Genomic DNA, 23,885 nt, shown 5'->3' on the forward strand with positions numbered 1-23,885 from the left:
ATAAAGTTCCTAGTGCCTCACACACTGTACTCAGTACCTACTAATATTATTATCCCCTAGGATTATTACTCCTAGTATTGAAGACATGTTACTTTAATCACCTGAGTGCCTTATTTCCTTTCTCTCCCTTGCTCTGTATTTTTATTTTATTTATTTATTTATGTTTTTGAGACAGTCTCGCTCTGTCACCCATGCTGGAATGCAGTGGCAGGATCTTGGCTCACTGCAACCTCTGCCCAGATTCAAGTGATTATCCTGCCTCAGCCTCCTGAGTAGCTGCAACTATAGGCACGGGCCGCCACACCCAGCTAATTTTTGTATTTTTAGTAGAGACAGGGTTTTGCCATGTTGGCCACGCTGGTCTCGAAGTCCTGGCCTCAGGTGATCCGACCGCCTCGGCCTCCCAAAATGCTGGGATTACAGGTGTAAGCCACAGTGCCCGGCCAGAGACCAGGTCTCTTCAAACAAAAAAACAAACAAAAACCCTAAATATTGACAATGTCATCTGTGGATTCTACCCAGGAAATAACCCACATTAAAATGATGGTTTGTGAGGGTCGGCAGGGGTATAGTGTATTTCATCCAAAAACATAACAAATGTGTGATCCAATTACAATAGCAATTATGGGAGAAGCTGTTGGTGACTGATAAGGAGTTATAAAAGAAAAGACTCAAATTTACACAGGCTTTTCAAAAGATCATAATCCTGCTATTGGAGGTGGGAGTCTTCTAGACACTAAAAAGGTGGAGAGAAATCTCCATGTGGAGGCCCAGATTAAACATCTCCCATCAAAGTGGAACTCGTCAAATGTCCTAAGACACCTAAGGCCGTCTCCAGGCGCCCTGACAATAAAAGGTAACTAGAACACGAGAGAAATTACTCTGGGAGTACCTTTCACATTCAAGCTGTGCAGTACGAAATTTATAATTTGGCATCTGGCTCATCCATTCATTTCTCATTGGTGTGGTTCATGTGTGCTTGCAAAAGTCAGACTTCTGCCCTTCGAATGTCCTCTCTCCCTCTCCCACAGGAAACACCCACATGTGGATCCTTGTTTAAAGGAGAAAGTCCTAGTCTTGAGCTTTTAGTGCGGTGGATGTCATCAGGCCTGGGTTTGCATCCTGTTTTTTACCATGGCAAGTCATATGCGCCCTTAAGCATTCCTGCTTTTGGTCCAAGCTTCCTGCGTGGGAATACTGCGGTTCTCCTTTCAGGCAGCTGTAAATGACAAACGGTCGCTGGCTGCCGTGACACCCATTGTCCCGCGAGAGTGCCCTGGCTGGGCCCCAGTGCACTCGAGGCGGTGCCTGCTCGAGTGCCCCTCCCACAGGCAGGCGCCGATGCCGACCAAACGCCCAGGTTCACCCAGCGCAGGAGGCTCGTCCTCAATCCCCGCGAGGTCCCCGGAGGTGCTGGGGTCCCTGCAGGGCCGGGCCACCTGCCGAGGAGCTCCGGCCGCGCCAGAATCGGATCCGGGAAGCTGCGCGCCATGAGCAGCTCCCTGCGGCCGGGCCCCAGCCGCTGGCGGCGGGCGGCCAGTATCGTCTTGGCGACTGGCTGGTCGCACCCGGAGACCGCCACCCCGCCGTCGCGCCCGCCGCCCGCCGAGGGCTTCCGGCTGCTGCTACTGCAGCGCTCCCCGCACCAAGGCTTCATGCGGGGCGCGCACGTCTTCCCCGGCGGAGTGCTGGATGCGGCCGACCAATCGGCGGATTGGCTGGGCCTCTTCGCGCCGCACCACGGGCCGCCGCGCTTCGGCCTGAGCCCGGCGCCATTCAGCCGCACCGCTTTCCCGTCGCTGCCCGACACCGATGACCACAAGGCCGACAACACTGGGACGCTGCCTGAGGCTGTAGCCTTCCGCATCTGCGCCGTGCGGGAGGCCTTCGAGGAGGCGGGCGTGCTGCTGCTGCGGCCCAGAACTTCTCCACCAGGCCCAACACCCGGGCCCGGCCTCGCCCTGGAGCCGCCGCGGGGCCTGGCCGCCTGGCGCGCCCGCGTGCGCCGGGACCCGCGCCACTTCCTGCGGCTGTGCGCCCACCTCGACTGCACACCCGACATCTGGGCGCTGCACAACTGGAGCTCCTGGCTCACCCCTTTCTTGCCCGGCACCACTCGCCGCTTTGACACGGCCTTCTTCCTGTGCTGCTTGCGCGAGCCGCCGCCCGTCTACCCTGATTTGGCGGAGGTGGTGGGCTACCAGGTAGGGCCTGCTCACGGCCTTGCTGGGGACCGCGAGGACGTGAGAGGGAGGACCTCTCCCAGCGGCCCAGGCCCCCCCAGGGACCCCCGCATAGGTCGAGCCCAGAGAGATTAATCAGCAACGAATGCTTAGATGGCAGGAAACCCTCACCCTTGTAGACGAAAGCCATGCTCTTGGTGAAGTGCTCTCTGCTTTCCTAGGCTTTGGGGTCTCAAGGCCTGGAGACTGTCTCCACGTGGTTCCTCCAGCCTGGCCACTGTGTAAGCACTTGTACGTGTGTAGACATAGTTCATCTCCACAGCCGTTTAATTTGGTTTTCTTGGAGAACAGACTTAATATGATTCCAGTCTTCCTATTTTTATTTATTTTTGGTACAGATGGGGGTCTTGTCTCTCTGTGTTGCACACCCAGGCTTGTCTCCAGCTCCTGGTGTGTCCAGAATTGGTTCCTTCCGGTGGGTTCTTGGTCTCACTGACTTTAAATAAAGCCGCGGACCCTCGCAGTCAGCGTTACAGTTCTTAAAGATGGTGTGTCCAGTATCTTCCTTCAGATGTGTCCAGAGTTTCTCCTTTCTGGTGGGTTCGTGGTCTCGCTGACTTCAGGAGTGAAGCCGCAGACCTTCGCAGTGAGTGTTACAGCTCTTAAAGGTGGCGCATCTGGAGTTGTTTGTTCCTCTTGGTGGGTTTGTGGTCTCGCTGGCTTCAGGAGCGAAGCTGCAGACCTTTGCGGTCAGTGTTACAGCTCATAAAGGTAGGACGCAAGGAGTAAGCAGCAGCAAGATTTATTGCAAAGAGCAAAAAAACAAACCTCCCACAGTCCAAGGGGACCAGAGCAGGTTGGCTGGGGGTGGCTGATTTGCCGGTTTTTATTCCCTTATTTGGCCCTGCCCATTTCCTGCTGATTGGTCCATTTTACAGAGTGCTGATTGGTCCGTTTTTACAGAGTGCTGATTGGTGCGTTTACAAATCTTTAGCTAGACAGAGCGCTGATTGGTGCGTTTTTACATAGTACTGATTGGTGCATTTACAAACCTTTAGCTAGACACAGAGCACTGATTGGTGCATTTTTACAGAGTGCTGATTGGTGCATTTAGAAACGTTTAGCTAGACAAAAAAGTTCTCCAAGTCCCCACTGGACCCAGGAAGTCCGGGGCTTCACCTCTCATTGCCGCTTGTAAACAGGACACCCCAACTGCTGTTGGGAATTGGGTGATGACTGCTCTAGCTACTTCCTGCTGGACAGGGGCAAAGAAGGGGCCCTGCAGTTGTAGTGTCCTCCAGAGGGGAAATCTCTAGGCCAATGAAAGGGCCAGTGGGTCAGTCCAGAGGTCCTTGGTAGAAGTTGTTAGTTGAGCTCATTTGGGTTTCCATTTGTAAGACCATCTGTAGTTTGATGGCCTTGATTCTAGAGGAAACAAATTTGACAGGGAGGTTAAAAATACAGGGCCCGAAGGCGAGTAATAGTAAAATGGCTGTCACAGGATGTAGAAAGTGGAGAAGCCATGTTGCCCAACTCCAGAGGTTGGTATAAGAGTTTGAAAGGCGTTGTCTGATTTCAGAAAACTTTTCCTGTAAATGCTGGGCGGCATCTCGCACTATCCCTGACTTGTTAGTGTAAAAACAACACTCTTCCCCTAAGGTGCAAAGTCCTCCTTTCTCAGCAGTGAGGAGGTCTAGGCCTCGGGGGTTTTGGAGAGTCACTGCTGCCAAAGAGTCTATTTGGGATTGTAGTTACTATCCTTACTGAATAGATTTTGTTATTTCTTGCAAACTGTCTGAGAAATCCTTTGAGAATGTGTGGTAGTAAGATAATGAAGTAGATAAACTGGGTATTCTGGTTCCTGTAGCAGTGGCAATTTCTAGCCCTATAAGTAGGGGTATTAGTTGTATGGCCCTGCACTGATGGACTTGAGCTTTGAGGGGCACTGATAGGGTCTGATATCCATAAGATTAGAAGTTAGGATAATATATGATACACTGTTAACTTTTAACAAACTTTACTTTTGTTGAAAACCTTAAGTTTGGGATTTCAATTATTCTTTGCTATTAATAAGACCTCATTCAGTCCATATTAACTTAAAATTGGTATAGATGGCGCCTTCCTGATTTTGTAAGTACTTTAAAGTTTGGCTGAGTGCAAACAGCTTGCACATTTGAGCAGACCAATTATTAGGCAATTTTCCTAACTCTGCTTCTATGAGAGTTTCCTTATCACGTACTGAATACCCATTGTGTCTTTTTCCTTAATCGCCCAGGAGGAAACATCTATCATCCTGTCCTGAAGGGAGTTCCTCCTATGTCTGGTCAGACCTTCAGATTTAGATCCCCTGTTAGGAAACCTGCTGGGTTAAGGATTTTTGATAGGAAGGCTACGGGTTGTCAGTGGCCTCAGTGCTTTCAGGCTGTGCCCTTGTTTACACTGACAACAAGGTGGTATTGGAGTGTTATACGGTTACAGAGAAGACCTTCATTATTAATTGTAGGTTTTATTTATTTTATTTTTTTATTTTTTTTGGAGACGGAATCTTGTCCTGTCACCCAGGCTGGAGTGCAGTGGCATGATCTAGGTTCACTGCAACCTCTGCCTCCTGGGTTCAAGCAATTCTCCTGCCTCAGCCTCCCGAGTAGCTGGAATTACAGGCGCCCACCACCACACCTGGCTAATTTTTGTATTTTTAGTAGAGACGGGGTTTTACCATGTTGGCCAAGTTGTTCTCGAACTCCTGACCTCGTGATCCGCCCGCCTTGGCCTCCCAAAGTGCTGGGATTACAGGCATGAATTATAGGTTTTAAATTTACCCTGGTTTTAAAGGAATAGGGTACACTGTTTTTTCTTTACTACTTCTATCTCTTTCTCTCTGACTCCTTTGTCTCTTCCTCTCTTTCCTTCTCTCTGACTTTCTGTCTGTCTCTTCCTCTCTTTCTTTCTGTCTTTGACTTTGTCTTTCTCTCTGCTGGTCTTTCCCTGCCTCTGCCAGCCGCTTATGCTGCCGTTCTCCCTTCTCCTTCTCTTTGATGGCTTCGGCAGTGTAAGACTGCCACCTCCTTGGGTTTTTGCACTGAGTGCAATAACTCCATGATTTCCTTGTGGTATTTAATGGGGCTTCCCCCAGAGGTTAGGAACTCCCTTTCTTTACATATTGCATCATGGGCATGTAGGATTAGATAAGCATACTTGCTATCTGTATACACATTTTTTTCTTTTTTCCTTTCCCAGTTCTAAGGCTCGGGTAAGTGCCACTAGTTCTGCTAACTGGGTGCTGGTCCCTGGGGGAAGAGGTTTACTTTCAATTACGGTTACATCACTAACTATGGCATAACCTGCCCTTCATATCCCATTTTCCACAAATGAACTTCCATCGGTATATAGGTTAAGGTCAGGATTAGCTAAGGGGACTTATAAGAGATCCTCTCAGGCAGCATAAGTCTGGACTACAACCTGTTGGCAGCCATGCTCGACCCACTCCCCATCCTCTGGGAGAAAAGCAGCAGGGCTGAGGGCCACACACGTATGCACTTGAAGCACTGGTCCCTCAAGGAGTAGTGCCTGGTATCTAAGCAGGTGGTTGTCTGATAGCCATAAACTTCCTTTGGCACGTAGTTTGCCATTTACATCATGAGTAGTCCAGACAGTGAGATCCTTTCCTTGTATTATTTTGATAGCCTCTGACACTAAGACAGCCACCGCCACAACTACCTGTAAACAGTGAGGCTAGCCTTTTGCTACTATATCAGTTTCCTTACTTAGGTATGCCACTGGTTGTGGGGTTGTCCCATGAGTCTGAGTAAGGACCCCAAGAGCTATTTCTGTTCTCTCTGTGACGTTTAAAGAAAAGTTTCATCCTGTTGGAAGACTTAAGGCTGGAGCTTGAGTTTGTTCCTGCTAATGCCCAGACTTCAGGGTTGATTCCCTCCTCAAGCAGGGGACAAATGGGTAACTTGTTTCCCGTATTCATGTAGATAATAGCTCCAGCTTTGGCTAATATATCCCTCTCTAATAAGGGTGTGGGACTTTCAGGCATAACAAGAAAAGCATGTGAAAAGAGCAAAGTCTCCCAATTACAACTGAGGAGGTGGGAGAAATACCTGGTTACAGCCTGTCCCAGGGTTCCTCGGATGGTAACAGACCTTGAGGACAGCTCCAGGACAGGAGATTAACACTGAGAAAGCCACGCCAGTGTCCAGGAGGAAGTCAATTTCCTGGCCCTCAATGGTTACACATACCCGGGACTCAGTGAGAGTGATGACATGAGCTGGTGCTTGCCCCGGGCACCCTCAGTCTTGTTGTTGCATCATCTGGTTGCTGGCTTCTGTCCCAGAGAACGTTTGTCCTCTGGGGCAGTGTGTCTTCCAGTGATTGCCTCGGCATAGTGGACATGGACGAGGGGGCAGCTTGTTTCTCATAGGACAATCTTTTTTTAAAAAAGTATCCTTGTAAACCACACTAATAGCAAGCCCTGCCAGGTGATTAGCCTGCTCCATTTTCTGTCCCCTCTGAACCACCAAGGTTTGTTTGTCTGAGGACCATGACTAAGTCTGCGGCCTTTCTATTATCTCACTTTTCCTTTTGGGCCTGTCCATCTTGGTCCCTATTATAGAACACTGAGGTTGCCAGGTTTAATAATGCTTCCAGAGTTTGTTCAGGGCCCAGGGCTCGCTTTTGGAGCTTTCTCCTGATATCCACGGCTGATTGGGTAATAAACTTGTCTTTTAGGATCAATTGACCCTCAAGTGAATCGGGTGACAGAGGAGTATATTTTCTTAAGGCCTCCCATAGCTGCTTGAGGAAGGCAGAAGCATTTTCTTCCTTTCCCTGAGTTATGGTGGACATCATAGAATAATTCATGGGCTTTTTCCTAGTTCTCCTTAGTCCTTCTAGAACACAAGTCAGCCGATGTTTATGACTCCAGTCCCCATGATCTGAGTTGAGGTCCCAGTGGGAATCCATACTGACTTACTGACAAAGGGCTTGCTGACTGGTAAGGAATTTGTCCCTTTCTTCAGCTGTCATTCTATCATTTACTGGACTAAGATACCAGGTATCTCCAAACTCTTGGGCTGCAGCTAAAGCCGCATTCTTTTAATTAAAGTCCAGGGTTTGATCTAACACTAGCATGACATCCCTCCAAGTGAGATCGAAGGTTTGCCCTAGACCCTGTAGGACATCTGTATACCTATCAGGATCATCTGAAAGCTTCCCAAGGTCTGCCTTGATCTGCTTAAAATCAGAGAGGGGGGAACATGTACCCAGGTTGGGCCAAATTCCCCTCCCCCTACAGCTTGAAGGGGACATAATTGATAGCCTGGGGGTTTTTGTGGTCCTTTGGAGATTTCTTTGCTTATTTCCTTCTGGGCAGGGGAGATTAGAGGAGGCTTATCATTAATAGGAAGGGGAGCTATGGGGAGGCTAGGATATGGAAGTAAGCTGAGAGGTCCTCCTTTGGGATGTAAATTGCAAGCTTTGCATAGTTGTGTATTTCTCCTTCAATGAAAAGAAAGCTTGGACATAAGGTATTTCACTCCATTTGCCTTCCCTCTTACAGAAAAGGTCAGGCTGCAGAATAGTATTGTAGTTTATACTTCCCTCAGGTGGCCATTTTTCCCCCATCAGAGAGAGAATATCGGGGCCAGGCTGTAGTGTAGAAAAAAATGAGCCACCTCTTTTTCAGGGTTTGCGGGTTAAATTGGTCCCAATGGCTTAGGATGCATTTCAAGGGTGAGCCTGTTGATGCCTTAGTGTTTCCCATCTGAAAGACAAAACTGCCTGCGGGTTTTGGTTTGTTTGTTTCTCCCCTTGCCCAAGAACCCACAATGGTCCCTGGACCCTGCTGATCGGAATAGTTGCGCTCACCGATGTAGCAGCAGAAACACCTCTTGCCCAAGAACCTGCAACAGTCCCCGGACCCTGCTGATCGGAATAGTTGTGCTCACCAACGCAGCAGCAGAAACAACCCCTGCCCAAGAACCCACAACAGTCCCTGGACCCTGCTGATCGTAATACTTGTGCTCACTGACACAGCAGCAGAAACACTAGTTCTCCTAGACCACAAGGAGGAATGAGGAAGGTCGGATTTAGTGGCCCTTACCAACACATTCTCGAAAACCTGCGCCCTTGCCTGTCCTCCTAGACCACAAAGAGGACCGAGAAAAATCGGATTTAGTGGCCCTTACCGATGCATTCTCGGAAACCTGTTAGAGTCCTAAGCATTCTCCTGTTAGTATTGGGACCTTACCCATGTCCTGTAAAGATGTTATGCCCCCAAAATGAAGTGGAGGGCCATACTCTGAGGGAGGGAAGGGATCTCCAGAGTTGGAAGAATGAAGCCTTTTGTCCCTGCTTATATGAATAGGAAGGATAAAATTTCTGAGGCTCCCGATATCCTAGCTTCAGGAACAGCTTTTGTTAGGCCTGCTTATCTGAGGAGGGATTCTAAAATTCCAGATAGTCCCCCCTACAACAGGGCTTTGAGCAAAAATTATGTCTTTCTGATTAATGAGCCCGGGTGTCTAAAGAAGGTAACAGAGTCCTGAAGTTTATACTAGAAATTATTCTTACAGGAGAAACTAGAAAAGCACCAGACATGGAGTGGTTTTTAGAAGTGGGACTAGCCTCGAAGAAAGGCGAGAGGAAGTTTGTCTGACATGCATTAGGACCCAGGAGGCAAGGGTTAGGATACATAGGATAGATGGGCGAGTCTCGCTTGGGCGACGTGACTTTCAGAGTTCCACTCATGGCCGCAGGGTCAGCCAACTTGTTGTCGGGACCCCAGAGCTGAACGGCTTTCCTCTCTGTCGACGCTCGGCTCAGCCCAGAAGTACAGGAAAAGCAGAAGCTGTTTCCAGGCAAACCAATGCTCCCAACTCCGAAGAGTCGGGGGTTGTTAGCCCTTTCCCAGAAAGCCTGACACCCGTGTCTTTAGTCCAGCAGCCACACTAGTCACTTTTAACTGGCCAACAGGTGCCCGGTATTTAGCCCCCAAATTCTAAGGAAAAATAGGACACAATAGCAAGCGAAAGGGGTCCAAAGGTACTCACTGCTTAGTGATAAGTGATAGTCCCTTCGTGGTCGCCAAAATGCATCCAGAATTGGTTCCTTCCAGGGGGTTCTTGGTTTCGCTGACTTCAAGAATGAAGCCGCAGACCCTTGCAGTGAGTGTTACAGTTCTTAAAGATGGTGTGTCCAGAGTTTGTTCCTTCAGATGTTCAAATGTGTCTGGAGTTTCTTTCAGTGGGTTCATGGTCTCGCTGACTTCAGGAGTGAAGCCACAGACCTTCGCAGTGAGTGTTACAGCTCTTAAAGGTGGCGTGTCTGGAGTTGTTTGTTCCTTCCGGTGGGTTCCTGGTCTCGCTGGCTTCAGGAGTGAAGTTGCAGACCTTCACGGTGAGTGTTACAGCTCATAAAGGTAGTGCAGACCCAAAGAGTGAGCAGCAGCAAGATTTATTGTGAAGAGTGAAAGAACAGAGCTTCCACAGCATGGAAGGGGACCTGAGTGGGTTGCTGCTGCTGGCTCGGGTGGCCAGGTTTATTCCCTTATTTGGCCCCGCCCACATCCTGCTGATTGGTCCATTTTACAGAGCACTGATTGGTCCATTTTACAGAGTGCTGATTGGGCCATTTTACAGAGTGCTGATTGGCCCGTTTTTACGGAGTGCTAATTGGTGCATTTACAAACCTTTAGCTAGACACAGAGTGCTGATTGGTGCATTTTTACAGAGTACTGATTGGTGTGTTTACAAACCTTGAGCTAGACACAGAGTGCTGATTGGTGCATTTTTACAGAGTGCTGATTGGTGTGTTTACAAATCTTTAGCTAGACACAGAGCACTGATTGGTGCATTTTTACGGAGTGCTGATTGGTGCGTTTACAAACCTTTAGCTAGGCAGAAAAATTCTCCAAGTCCCCACTCGACCCAGGAAGTCCAGCTGGTTTCACCTCTCACTGGGCTGAAGTGATTCTCCAGTCTCAGCTTCCCGGGTAGCTGAGCTCACAGGCACCTGTAACCACACTTGGCTAATTGTTTTATTTTTTGTAGTGACCGGATCTCACTGTGTTGCTCAGGGAGGTCTTGAACTCCTGGCCTCAAGCGACTGTCCAGCTTCAACCTCCCAAAGTCTTGGGGATTATTGGCATAAGCTACTGTGCCTGGCCAGTTTCAGTCTTTTAAAATTTATTGACCAGTACAGTGACTGATACCTATAATCTCAGCATTTTGGGAGAAGAAGGCCAGAGGATCAATTGAGCTCAAGAACTCAAGATCTGCCTGGACTGTAACATACTAAGACCTCATATCTACAAAAAATTTTAAAACTTAGCTGGGCATGGTGGTACATGCCTGTGGTTCCTGTTACTGAGGAAGCTGAGGTGGGAGGATCCCTTGAGCCTGGGAGGTTGAGGCTGCAGTGAGCCATGATCACACCACTGCACTTCAGCCTGAACAACAGAGTGAGGCCCTTTCTCAAAAGAAAAAAAAATTATTGAAACTTGTTTTATAGCCATGAATATGTTCTATCTTGGTGAATGTTCCCTTTGCACCTAAGAAGAATATGTATTCTGCTGTTTGTTGGTATTTTGGTAAAAATGTAAAATTATGTTGAGTTGTTCATAGCATCTTGCAGGTTTTTTTTTTTTTTTTGAAATGGAGTCTTGCTCTGTCACCCAGGCTGGAGTGCAGTGGCCTGATCTTGGCTCACTGAAACCTCCGCCTCCCGGGTTCAAGTGATTCTCCTTCTTCAGTCTCCCAAGCAATTGGGATTACAGGTGCCTGCCACCATGCCTAGCTAATTTTTGTATTTTTAGTAGAGACGGGTTTCACTGGGTTGGTCAGGCTGGTGGCGAACTCCTGACCTCAGATGATCCACCTGTCTGGGCCTCCCAAAGTGCTGGGATTACAGGCATGAGCCACTGTGCCTGGCCAGTCTTGCAAGTCTTCTGTATCATTTCCTTGTTTCGTCAGGTGCTGAGAGAGGAATGCGGAAATCTTCAACTAATAATTGTGGAGTTGTCTTTTTCACCTTTAATTCTATCAGATTTGGCTTCATGTATTTTGAAGCTCCCATGTAAGGTACTGACTGTATCCACATTTAGGACTTTTGAAAGTTCATGGATTAACTCTTTGATGATTATGAAATATCCTTCTTTATTCCTGGTTATAATCTTTATTCTGAAATCTGAAGTTTACTCTGTTTGATATTAATATAGCCCCTCTGACTTTCTTTTGATTCACGTTAGTATATTTTTCTATCCTTTTAAACTATCTGTGTCTTTATTATTTAAAGTGTGTTTCTGGCCAGGTGCAGTGGCTTACACCTATAATCCCAACACTTTGGGAGGCCAAGGAGGGCTGATCACCTGAGTTCAGGAGTTTGAGACCAGCCCAGCAACATAGCGAAACCCCATCTATATTAAAATACAAAAATTATCCAGGTGTGCAGGGGTCTGTCCTGCAGACCCTGACCCAGTGATGGATGAATAACGTGCACTGATACAGATACTCTGCTTTGCCAGTCTGACTGAGCATCAGGGCTACTTACAGACTCCCAGGAGAGTGCTGTAAAAAGTTGCGACCTCAGCCTTGACCAGCCAGTGAGACTCGCGTTTATTCAGTAAAGATTAATTGACAAAGGCTTGAGTCAACACCACTGGAGGGTAATTGACCTTGCAGACATCCCAGGTAGAAAGCAATTAAGCACCTGTGGTAGATCAAAGGTTAGTCTTAGGACCACATGAGTAAACAAGCTAGTTAGATAAACTCCCCACATTCCTTTGTATCTACTTTAATTTATTTAACTAAAGGTAAATGGACTAGGCTGCCTTCAGCCAGATCTGTTACCGAAGTTATGCAAACTCTCAGGCCTTCCAAGAGGGTTTCTGGCTATTATAACTAAATTTTTTCCCACCAGCCTGACTGAACCCTCACACAGGTGGAGACAGGAGAATTGCTTGAACCCAGGAGGCAGAGGTAGCAGTGAGCCAAGATCATGCCACTGCACTCCAGCCTGGGCGACAGAGCAAGACTCCATCTCCAAAAAAAGAAAAAAAAGTGTGTTTCTTGCAGGCAGCATATAGTCTTGCTTTTTATCCAATATAAAAACTTTTGCTTTTTAGTTGGAGTGTTTATTTATATTTGTTATTGTCAACAAGGTTAGATTCATATCTACCATTTTACTGCTCATTTTTTGTTCTCATCTATTTGGACTGTTTTTCTTATGACTGTTTTATTTCCATTATTAACTTATTAACTATGTCTCTTTGTAGTTGCTCTAAAATTTGCAATATACATTTTTCATTTCGTTTCTAGAGTTAGAACCTTGCAGCAATATACTTGTTTTTTCCCTCCTGTCCTTTATGCTATTGTTGTCATACATTTGACTTTTATTATAAACTCTACAATACACTCTTGATTATTTTTGCTTTAGACCATCAATTTTTTTTTTTTTTTTTTTTTTGAGACAGGGTTTCGTTCTTGTCACCCAGGCTGGAATGCAATGGCGCGATATCGGCTCACCGTACCCTCCACCTCCCGGGTTCAAGTGATTCTCCTGCCTCAGCTTCCCCAGTAGCTGGGATTGCAGGCATATGCCACCATGCCCAGCTAATTTTGTATTTTTAGGAGAAATGGGTTTTCTCCATGTTGGTCAGGCTGCTCTCGAACTCCCAACCTCAGGTAATCCACCCACCTCGGCCTCCCAAAGTGCTGGGATTACAGGCATCAGCCACCACACCCAGCCTAGACCATCAGTCTTAATGAGAAAAAATGTCTTATGTTTACCTGCATATTTACTACTTTTTTATTGAGATGGAGTTTGATTCTTCTTCCCCAGGCTGCAGTGCAATGGTGCCATCTCGGCTCACCACAGCCTCTGCCTCCCGGGTTCAAGTGACTCTCCTGCCTCAGCCTCCCAGGTAGCTAGGATTACAGGCATGCACCCACCATGGCCAGCCAATTTTGTATTTTTAGTAGAGATGGGGTTTCTCCATGTTGGTCAGGCTGGTCTTGAACTCCTAACCTCAGGTGATCCACCTGCCTCAGCCTCCCAAAATGCTGAGATCACAGGTGTGGGCCACTGTGCCCAGCCTTTTTTTTTTTTTTTTTTTTTTTTTTGAGACGGAGTCTCACTCTGTCACCCAGGCTGGAGTGCAGTGGCATGATCTTGGCTCACCACAACCTCCACCTCTCTGGTTCAAGTGATTCTCCTGCCTCAGCCTCTCGAGTAGCTGGGATTACAGGCACCCACCACCATGCCCAGCTACTTTTTGTACTTTTAGTAGAGGCGAGTTTTCACCATGTTGGCCAGGCTGGTCTCGAACTCCTGACCTCAGGTGATCCACCCAGCTGGGCCTCCCAAAGTGCTGGGATCACAGGCATGAGCCACCATGCCCAGCCACATATTTACTATTTTTAGCACTCTTTATTCCTTTGTGTAGCTCTAAATCTGTCTCTGGTATCCTTCTGCCTAAAGAAGTTTCTCTAATATTTCTTGTAGTATAGCTCCTATGACAATGAATCCTCTAACTTTTGCTTGCTTGAAAATAACTATTTTGCCTTTGTTTTTGAAAGATACTTTGGCTAGGTGTAAAATTCTAGGTTGATAGGTTTTTTTCTTTATGTACCTAAAAATATTGCTCCCTTATTTGCTAGTTTGCATAAATTTCTTATGAGAGGTCTGTTACCACTCTTGCAGGTAATTTTTTTTTTTTTTTTTTTTTAGTTAGAATCTTGCTCTGCCACCCAGGCTGGAGTGCAATGGTGCGATCTTGGCTCACTGCAACCTCCGCCTCCCAGATTCAAGCAATTCTTCTGCCTCAGCCTCCTGAGTAGCTGGGATTACAGGTGCGTGCCACCACGCCCAGCTAAGTTTTGTATTTTTAGTAGAGACGGGGTTTCGCCATGTTGGTCAGGCTGGTCTTAAACTCTTGACCTCGTGATCTGCCTGCCTTGGCCTCCCGAAGTACTGGGATTACAGGCATGAGCCACCATGCCCAGCCTCTTGCAGGTAATATTTTTTATTTCTTTCATCATGTTGATGTTTTCCTTTGTATCTTTACAGCATTGTTTTTAATGCCCTTTTCTGCTAACTTAATCCTTGCTATAATTTCTGGGTCTATTTCTGTTGACTTATTTTTTTTCTAGTTTTGGATGACATTTTCCCACTTCATCATGTCTTGCAATTTTTATTGAATGTTGGATATTGTGACTTTATGTTGCTGAGTGCTGGATCTTGTCACATTCCTTTAAAGAGTATTGGACTTTGGGCTGGGCACGGTGGTTCATGCCTGTAATCCCAGCACTTTGGGAGGCCGAGGCGGGTAGATCGCCTGAGGTCAGGAGTTCTAGACCAGCCTGGCCAACATGGTGAAACCCCGACTCAAGTAAAAATACAAAAATTAGCTGGGCATGGTGGCAGGTGCCTGTAATCCCAGCTACTTGGGGGGCCAAGGCAGAAGAATCGGTTGAACCTGGGAGGCAGAGGTTGCAGTGAGCCGAGATCGCGCCATCGCACTCCAGCCTGGGGGACAAGAGCAAGACTTCGTCTCAAAAAAAAAAAAAAAAAAGTATTGGAACTTGGCTCACGCCTGTAACTCCAGCACTTTGGGAGGCCAAGGTGGGTGGATCACGAGGTCAGGAGTTCAAGACCAGCCTTGCCAACATGGTGAAACCCCGTTTCTACTAAAAATACCAAAAAAATTAGCCAGTCATGGTGGCAGGCACCTATAGTTCTAGCTACTCAGGAGGCTGAAGCAGGAGAATCGCTTGAACCCAGGCAGCAGAGGTTGCAGTGAGATGAGATCACAGCACTGCACTCCAGCCTGGGTGACAGAGCGAGACTGTCTCAAAAAAAAAAGAAGAAAAAAAAGAGAGTATTGGACATTTCCTAGCAAGCAGTTAAGTGATTACAAATTACCTTAATTGTCTTAAGGTTTAATTTTAAATGATTTTAAGTGATTTTTAGCATGGGCCTACAGTAGCCTTTATTCTAGAGCTAATTTAGCTGCACTTTTTTTTTTTTGAGACATGCTCTCACTCTGCCGCCCAGGCTGGAGTGCAGTGGCGTGGTCTTGGCTCACTGCAACCTCCACCTCCCTGGTTCAAGTGCTTCTCATGCCTCAGCCTTCTGAGTAGCTGGGATTGCAGGCATGTGCCACCATGCCTGGCTAATTTTTGTATTTTTAGTAGAGTCAGAGTTTCACCATGTTGGCCAGGTTGGTTTTGAACTCCTGACCTCAGGTGATCCGCCCACCTCTGCCTCCCAAAGTGCTGGGATTACAGGCATGAGCCACTGCACCTGGCCATTAGCTGCACTTCTAAATGTGTGACCCTTATGAGGTCTACTTGAGTGCTGCTTATGTTCAACATGACCTCTCCACTGTGATTCGAAGGAATTCGAATAATCCTTGGCCCCAGGTGAGCTCTGGGAGTTTAATCTTAAGGCTCTCAGGTAATTGTTATTTCTTCAGAAATCATTCTCTCCTTATGTATACAATGGTGAGTAAAGTAAAATACTGATAATAGGAAAAAAAAGAGGCGTCATTCTTTCCTGGTCTCATGTGGTTTCGCCTTATGCATACATAGATAAGTGTTGAGCAAAGATTCAAGTGCACCCTACACAGATTTCTAGAGCTCTACTCTGTAGGTCTTTCCTCTCAGGTACAGCTTTATCCTTGGTTTCTCTTTCCATGGTTTGAGTTACCCTCAGTCAACCAAGGTCTGAAAATATTAAGATATTTGGAGAGAGAGAGAGAGAGACCACATTCACCAACTTTTATTACACGAATTGTTATCATTGTTCTAGTTTATTATAAGTTGTTGTTGGCTGAGCATGGTGGCTCAAGCCTGTAATCCCAACCCCTTGGGGGCCGAGGTGGGCAGATTACCTGAGGTCGGGAGTTCGAGACCAGCCTGACCAACAGGAAGAAACCCCGTCTCTACTAAAAGTACAAAATTAGCCAGGTGTGGTGGCACATGCCTGTAATCCCAGCTACTCGGGAGGCTGAGACAGGAAAATCACTTGAACCCGGGAGGTGGAGTTTGCAGTGAGCAGAGATTGCGCCATTGCACTCCAGCCTGGGTAACAAAAGCGAGACTCCATCTCAAAATGATAGTAATAATAATAAATTATTGTTAATCTCTTACTGGGCCTAATTCATCAATTAAACTTTATCATAGGTGTGTAGGTGTAGGAAGAGCATAGTTTGTATAAGGCTTAGCACTTCCTTGATTTCATGCGTCCACTAGGGATCTGGGAAAGTATTCCTCTTGCATAAGGGGAGACTACTGTATGCTGCTTCCCAAACTCTGCTTCCCAAAATCCAAGCTGTGTCTCAAGTCAGTGAAAATCCCAGGCTCTGATTAGTCTCTTGCTCCCTGGGTTGCAGTCTGGGAATTCCCTTTAAGCAGTAACCCTGGCCATGGTAGGACTTACCTCCCATTGTAGCCTCCCAGGTGGCTGTGATTCCTGCACTCAGCAGGAAAGCATTGCATTTTGTACAATGCTTTACTAGTAAGAAGTAATCAGTAAGTGATAAGGTGTTGTAACTTGTGGTCTGGACTCACCTGAACAGGTTGGATTAAGTGGGTTGATGCCTGCCATTTAACCCTTTGTCTTCATTGTTATCACTGAACTCATACGGTTGCCTTGGAAATAACATAGAGAGATTGGGTGGTCCTTTGAGGCCCAGGGCTCTATTTTTTAAATGCCATTTTGGCCAACCGCAGAATGATTAGGGGACTCACTGAACTCATAGATTGCTGGGCACCATACCAGGGCCCTGGGAATGTGAAGGCTTCACAGGCTTCTCAGTCAATGTTTAAGCATGTACAAGCTTGCAAACCTTTGACCTACAGTCATCTAAAGTAGAAATCAATTCCAAATCCCAGGGCTTGGGGGCGAGAATCAGTTTCTCCTAGGTGTATAAGTGGATATTTAGTAAACCAAGTAAAGAACAACCTTATGGCCAGGCACGGTGGCTCACACCTGTAATCCCAGCACTTTGGGAGGCCGAGGTGGGTGGATCACGAGGTCAGGATTTCAAGACCAGCCTGGCCAAGATGGTGAAATGCCATCTCTACTAAAGATACAAAAATTAGGCCGGGCGCGGTGGCTCATGCCTGTAATCCCAGCACTTTGGGAGGCCGAGGCGGGTGGATCACAAGGTCAGGAGATCAAGACCATCCTGGTGAACATGGTGAAACCCCGTGTCTACTAAAAATACAAAAAATTAGCCGGGCGTGGTGGGAGGCACCTGTAGTCCCAGCTACTCGGGAGGCTGAGGCAGGAGAATGGCATGAACCCAGGAGGAGGAGCTTGCAGTGAGCTGAGATCACACCACTGCAGTCCAGCCTGGGTGACAGAGCAAGACTCCATCTCAAAAAAAAAAAAAGATACAAAAATTAGTCAAGATGGTGGCGGGTGCCTGTAGTTCCAGCTACTTGGGAGGCTGAGGCAGAGAATTGCTTGAACCTGGGAAGTAGAGGTTGCAGTGAGCCGAGATTGTGCTACTGCACTCCAGCCTGGGTGACAGAGAGAGACTCAGTCAAAAAAAAAAAAAAAAAAAAAAATCACGCCTGTAATCCCAGCACTTTGGGAGGCCGAGGCGGGTGGATCATGAGGTCAGGAGATCGAGACCATCCTGGATAACACAGTGAAACCCCGTCTCTACTGAAAATACAAAAAATTAGCCAGGTGTGGTGGTGGGCACCTGTAGTCCCAGCTACTTGGGAGGCTGAGGCAGGAGAATGGTGTGAACCCAGGAGGTGGAGCTTGCAGTGAGCTGAGACCAGGCCACTGCACTCCAGCCTCAGTGACAGAGAGAGACTCCATCTCAAAAAAAAAAAAAAAAAAACAACCTTTGAGGTTATTCCATATCCATTGAATCAGCTCCTTTTATCTAAATGTCTATGGAAAGAAGGCTCAGGAAGGAGAGGAGGTTGTAGAATGAAGCCACTGAAGTTTATCAGGCAAATACTGCCTGACTGAAACCCTATCAAGTTATTACTCTCTCGACTGTAGGCTGAGTCATGCTGGGTGACTTCCTGAAAGCTGCTGTTGCTCCTGATGCTTCACCACCGTTGTACCATGTGGCACACATCACCACATCACAAAGCATTTTGGTTGCTGAAGTCCCCATGGGGCCTAGGAGAGCTTTGTGGTGTCCATCATTGTATCCTCAGGATCTAGCCAAGTACCCGTTTCCCTGAGGAATGAACAGGCACCAAATTCTCCATCTACTGTGATGAGTTTACCCTTCAGAGTCTTTCTTCTTTCAGCAGGGACCAGAACCACCTTACCCTCTCTGCATCTCCTGCCTCTTATGCTGAACAGCTCTCCCAGGTGAAGCCTCAGGGGTCTGCCCTGGTTTATTTACTAGTTCTGAGGATTAGTGTCCTAATAAGCAACCTCTTAAGAGGATCAACCCAGCTTTCTTCACTGAATCTTTTCATGTTGTCTTGGAGGGATCTCGCAGGGTGCATTAATGAATTCATTTTACACATTCAGTTCTACCTTAGGTACTGGTCTGACTGTCTCAAGTCTCACATTGTCTATGGCATAAACCTTAGGAAACCCTGCCTTTGTCTTTCACAGTGGTCATCTCCATCAGAGGCAACTGAAAGTTTCTTATCAAAAGAAATTTGGCTGCCACCCCCACAGTTCTACGAAGTGAGAAGACTTGCAAACTTTGCCTCTCTCTCTGACTTGCACAAATTTTGTTTGGGTCGTGCATTGGAAGGACTGGAAAGGTGGCTGCCGATCATCTTGTTAACTGCTGATGGGATGGTCCATCTTTTACCAGGTAAACCAGTGAAGCATCAGTGCTTTTGTTAGTATTCACATTAGTGCCCTGGGCTGCACGGCAGTATTACCCAACATGGAGACAGGAATTACAGTCTGTGTTTTGTAATCTACAGGGTATTAGCTAAGTAAGATCAAAGCCTATAAAATATCCATATTATTATAACCAGAAATTCTGCATAATGTCATATACATATACATACATTTATATTAATATATTTCCTAGACATTGACAAAGGTCTTTCTCATATAATTTCTCACTTTTTTTTTTTTTTTGAGACAGAGTCTCCCTCTGTCACCCAGGCTGGGGTGCAGTGGCATGATCTTGGCTTACTGCAACCTCCACCTCCCAGGTTCAAGCAATTCTCTGCCTCAGCCTCCCGAGAAGCTGGGATTACAGGTGCCCGCCACTGCACCTGGCTAATCTTTGTATATTTTTTTAGTAGAGATGGGGTTTCACCATCTTGGCCAGGCTGGTCTTGAACTCCTGACCTTGTGATCCACCCACCTTGGCCTCCCAAAGTGCTGGGATTACAGTCATGAGCCACCGCGCCTGGCCGATTTCTCACTTTTTTGCATTTTAAGTTTGAATTACGAGAACTTGTAAGTTGTCATCTAATTTGAATTAGGAAGCTTTTTTTTTGAGACAGAGTTTTGCTCTTGTCACCCAGGCTGGAGTGCAATCTGGGCTCACTGCAACCTTTGCCTCCTGGGTTCAAGCAATACTTCTGCCTCAGCCTCCCGAGTAGCTGGAATTACAGGCGTGTGCTACCATGCCTGGCTAATTTTTTTGTATTATTAGTAGAGACAGGGCTTCACCATGTTGGCCAGGCTGGTCTTGAACTCCTGACCTCAGGTGATCCGCCTGCCTCAGCCTCCCCAAATTCTGGGATTATAGGCATGAGCCACTGCGCCCAGCCAACTTTGTTTTTTTTTTCAGTTGAACATAATTTCAATTGAAATTATGAATTATGAAATTGTGAAGAAAATAAAGTAAAATGTTAACTCTATCTCAACTGAAAACACACACACACACACACACACAAAAAACAAATTAGCCAGGCGTGGTGGCACACACTTGTAATCCCAGCTGCTCAGGAGGCTGAGGCAGGAGAATCGCTTGAACCCAGGAGGTGGAGGTTGCAGTGAGCCAAGATCATGCCACTGCACTCTAACCTGGGTGACAGAGCGAGACTCTCTGTAAAAAAAAAAAGGCCGGGCACAGTGGCTCACACCTGTAATCTCAGCACTTTGGGAGGCTGAGGCAGGTGGATCACCTGAGGGCGAGAGTTCGAGACCGGCCTGACCAACATGGAGAAACTCCATCTCTACTAATAATACAAAATTAGCTGGGCGTGGTGGCACATGCCTGTAATCCCAGCTACTCGGGAGGCTGAGGCAGGAGAATCACTTGAACCCAGGAGGCGGAGGTTGTGGTGAGCTGAGATTGCGCCATTGCCCTCCAGCCTGGGCAACAAGAGCAAAACTCCATCTCAAAAAAGAAAAAGAAAAAGATTTATTACTCAACCTACAGTGGGAAAATTTAGCAGTTTTGATGTAATTTGTCTAAATTAACCTGAAGATGATAAGAACAGCCCACTTTGAAACATCAAAAGTATATGGATATCAAGGCCAATCTTAATATCAGTATTGAATAGAATAAAGAGAGTCATGAACTAGTATAATAGTTACAGTTCACAGTGGAAACATACCAGTCACAGATGTTTATAAGCCCAAAGAAAACTCTTGGCTGGGGCGTTGTGAGGGGATATTAAAAACACAAGAAAGAGGACAGGCGCAGTAGTTCACGCCTGTAATCCCACCACTTTGGGAGGCCGAGGTGGGTGAATCATTTGAGGTCAGGAGTTTGAGACCAGCCTGGTAAACATGGCGGAACCTGTCTCTACTAACAATACAAAAATTAGCCAGGCGTGGTGGCAGGCACCTGTAATCCCAGTTACTCGGGAGGCTGAGGCATGCGAATTGCTTGAGCCCAGAAGGTAGAGGTTGCAGTGAGCCGAGATCACGCCACTGCACTCTAGCCTGGGCAACAGAGTGAGACTCCATCTCAAACAAAACAAAACAAAACAAAAAAAAAGATAAACACAATAAAGAAATTGAGGTAAGCTCATAGAATTAGATTAGTTAACAACTATCTCAGTTCCAAACATATTAAATAGATCAAAATAAATACCGATTTAACAACTATCTCAGTTCCAAACATATGAAATAGATAAAAATACTGATTTGTATGTCATTAATATATTGGAGTGATTTATAAAATAGTACTCAATGGGATTAAAATTTTATCCCTTCTGCCATGGTGAAAAATAATTTTGTATTTAAAAATAAAATCAAATTTTTTCCTTTTTCAGGTGATGAGCTATATTTAGAAGATTCAGACTTTTTGGAAAATCTTATGTCTACTGAAAAAAAGACTGAGGAAATCATGAAGGAAGGCAAGCAATTTCACCGGATAGTGACATACAATCGCCACCTTTATGATATCCACGTGACTGTTCAGTCAAAGTATAAACATGTTTATCCTAAGAACTCTGTAGTAAGAAAAAGCCATTTGTAGGGTGCTTAAGCTTGTTTGTAAAATGGCCTACTTGAAGTCCTCATGAATAATGAGGGTTGACTTTCATTTGCTTGAAACTTAAGGAAGTTTGTGCCTATAAAAGTTACTGCAATTCATTATTTCTTTTTTTTTTTTGAGACAGAGTCTCGCTCTGTCGCCCAGGCTGGAGCGCAGTGGCGTGATATAGGCTCACTGCAAGCTCTGCCTCACGGGTTCATGCCATTCTCCTGCCTCAGCCTCCCGAGTAGCTGGGACTACAGGCGCCCACCACCATGCCCAGCTAATTTTTTTTGTATTTTTAGTAGAGACGGGGTTTCACCGTGTTAGCCAGGATGGTCCCGATCTCTTGACCTCGTGATCCGTCTGCCTTGGCCTCCCAAAGTGCTGGGATTACAGGCGTGAGCCACCACACCCGGCCTTTTTTTTTTTTTTTTTTTGAGACAGAGTCTCACTCTTGCCCAGAACCCAGGCTGGAGTGCAGTGGCCCAATCTCGGCTCACTGCAACCTCCACCTCCCAGGTTCCAGCGATTCTCATGCCTCAGCCTACTGAGTAGCTGGGACTACAGGCATGCGCCACCATGCCCCACTAAATTTGGTATTTTTAGTAACAGAGTTTCACCATGTTGGCCAGGCTGGTCTTGATCTCCTGACCTCGTGATCTGCCCGCCTTGGCCTCCCAGAGTGTGGGATTACAGGCGTGAGCCACCGCGCCTCGCATGGTGTTTCTTATATCAAGTGTTTTAGGGAGCTCTCTTGCTTATTCCATTCTTTAATCCTTACAGTGTGCCAGACGTATGAAGTTTATAAAGTATTAATGATCACGTTACCCAAAACAAGAACATAATTTCACAAGGATTCCCACTTCTGTATTGTTTTATTATCTCAAAAATTTAAATAACATGTTCTGCTGCTTTATTATTCTTGCTGTCCACTGTATTAGCACCTTCCCTGATGTGCTTTGGAGGTTAATCAATGAATTTCTGAGACTTTCTGCTGGAATTACTTTAAGGGTGTCTTATTAGATGGTGAAAAGCAGGCTGAGACACACTTCAAGTGACCATGTCATTGTTTTCTTGCTTATGTCTTTAGCTTAATGATTAAGATACAATTCTTTTTAAAATCAAATGGTATTAGTTATTATGTTTCCCAAATTAGAAATCGATTTTAGTTAACATTTTATTTTATTTTATTTATTTTTGAGACAGAGTCTCGCTCTGTTGCTCAGGCTGGAGTACAATGGCGCAATCTCGGCTCACTCCAATCTCCGCCTCCTGGGTTCAAGCGATTTTTCTGCCTCAGCCTCCCGAGTAGCTGGGATTACAGGCACCCACCACCACGCCCAGCTAATCTTTGTATTTTTAGTGGAGACGGGGTTTCACCATGTTGGCCAGGCCGGTCTCCAACTTCTGACCTCAGATGATCTGCCCACCTTGGCCTCACAAAGTGCTGAGATTACAGGCTTGAGCCACCACGCCTGGCCTAGTTAGCATTTTAAAGAAACACAAAGCCATAACAAAAACCATCATTGTATTCCACACTGTTCATGAATGTAAAGAGGTTAGAAATGTAGTGTTTGATTAATGATGTTTATTTTTACTGTATTTAATATGAGTAATTTTTCATCATCTTTCAAGAGGAATAATGTTTATTGATTAAAGGTGAGCAATGATAGTTAAGACACCAATTCCATGTCCAGATCTTCGACTGTATCATGCATTGTACAATTGATTTCATATTTTATGAAATGCCTTAATTTTCCTGCTATAACATAAAAACAATGATGAATAAAGTTTATGTGTATGATTTAATCCAGATTAGAGAACTATATCTAGCGCAGCAGTCCTCAGCCTGGGCACTTTTGCCCTAGGGAACATTTGGCTATGTCTGGAAACATTTTTGGTTGTTGAAACTGTGGGCAGAGTGGGTGGGTGGTGGATTATGCTACTACCATCTAGTGGGGAGAGGCCAGGGATGCAATTGAACAGCCTGCAATGCGCAGTCTCACCCACAACAAAGAATTACCTGACCAAGGGTGAGACACCCAATCTAAAGTAAAATATGTATTTTTTTAAATGAATCTTTCCAATATGTAAATTTTGAGAACCACAGATACTATTATTCTGTCTGCCTTTTGAATCTACAAAAATGGGAAATTATGTTCAATTGGAAAAAAAAAAACAAAGTTGGCTGGGCTGGGCGCAGTGGCTCATGCCTATAATCCCAGCATTTTGGGAGGCTGAGGTGGGCGGATCACCTGAGGTCAGGAGTTCAAGACCAGCCTGGTTAACCTGGTGAAACCCCATCTACTAAC

At 46.1% G+C, this 23,885-nt stretch overlaps 1 protein-coding gene across 1 annotated transcript; it reads left to right on the forward strand.

The window, feature by feature from the left end:
• Window positions 1-1,234: 1,234 nt before the first annotated feature.
• Window positions 1,235-23,382, forward strand: NUDT19 (nudix hydrolase 19). The gene is made up of 3 exons (XM_054464672.2): window positions 1,235-2,204; window positions 18,786-18,993; window positions 21,368-23,382. The coding sequence occupies exons 1-3, from the start codon at window positions 1,491-1,493 to the stop codon at window positions 21,571-21,573; spliced, it is 1,128 nt and encodes a 375-aa protein (XP_054320647.2). The 5' UTR covers window positions 1,235-1,490; the 3' UTR covers window positions 21,574-23,382.
• Window positions 23,383-23,885: the final 503 nt, after the last annotated feature.

Source organism: Pongo pygmaeus, chromosome 20 (genome assembly GCF_028885625.2).
Source record: "Pongo pygmaeus isolate AG05252 chromosome 20, NHGRI_mPonPyg2-v2.0_pri, whole genome shotgun sequence".
Lineage (NCBI taxonomy): Eukaryota > Metazoa > Chordata > Mammalia > Primates > Hominidae > Pongo > Pongo pygmaeus.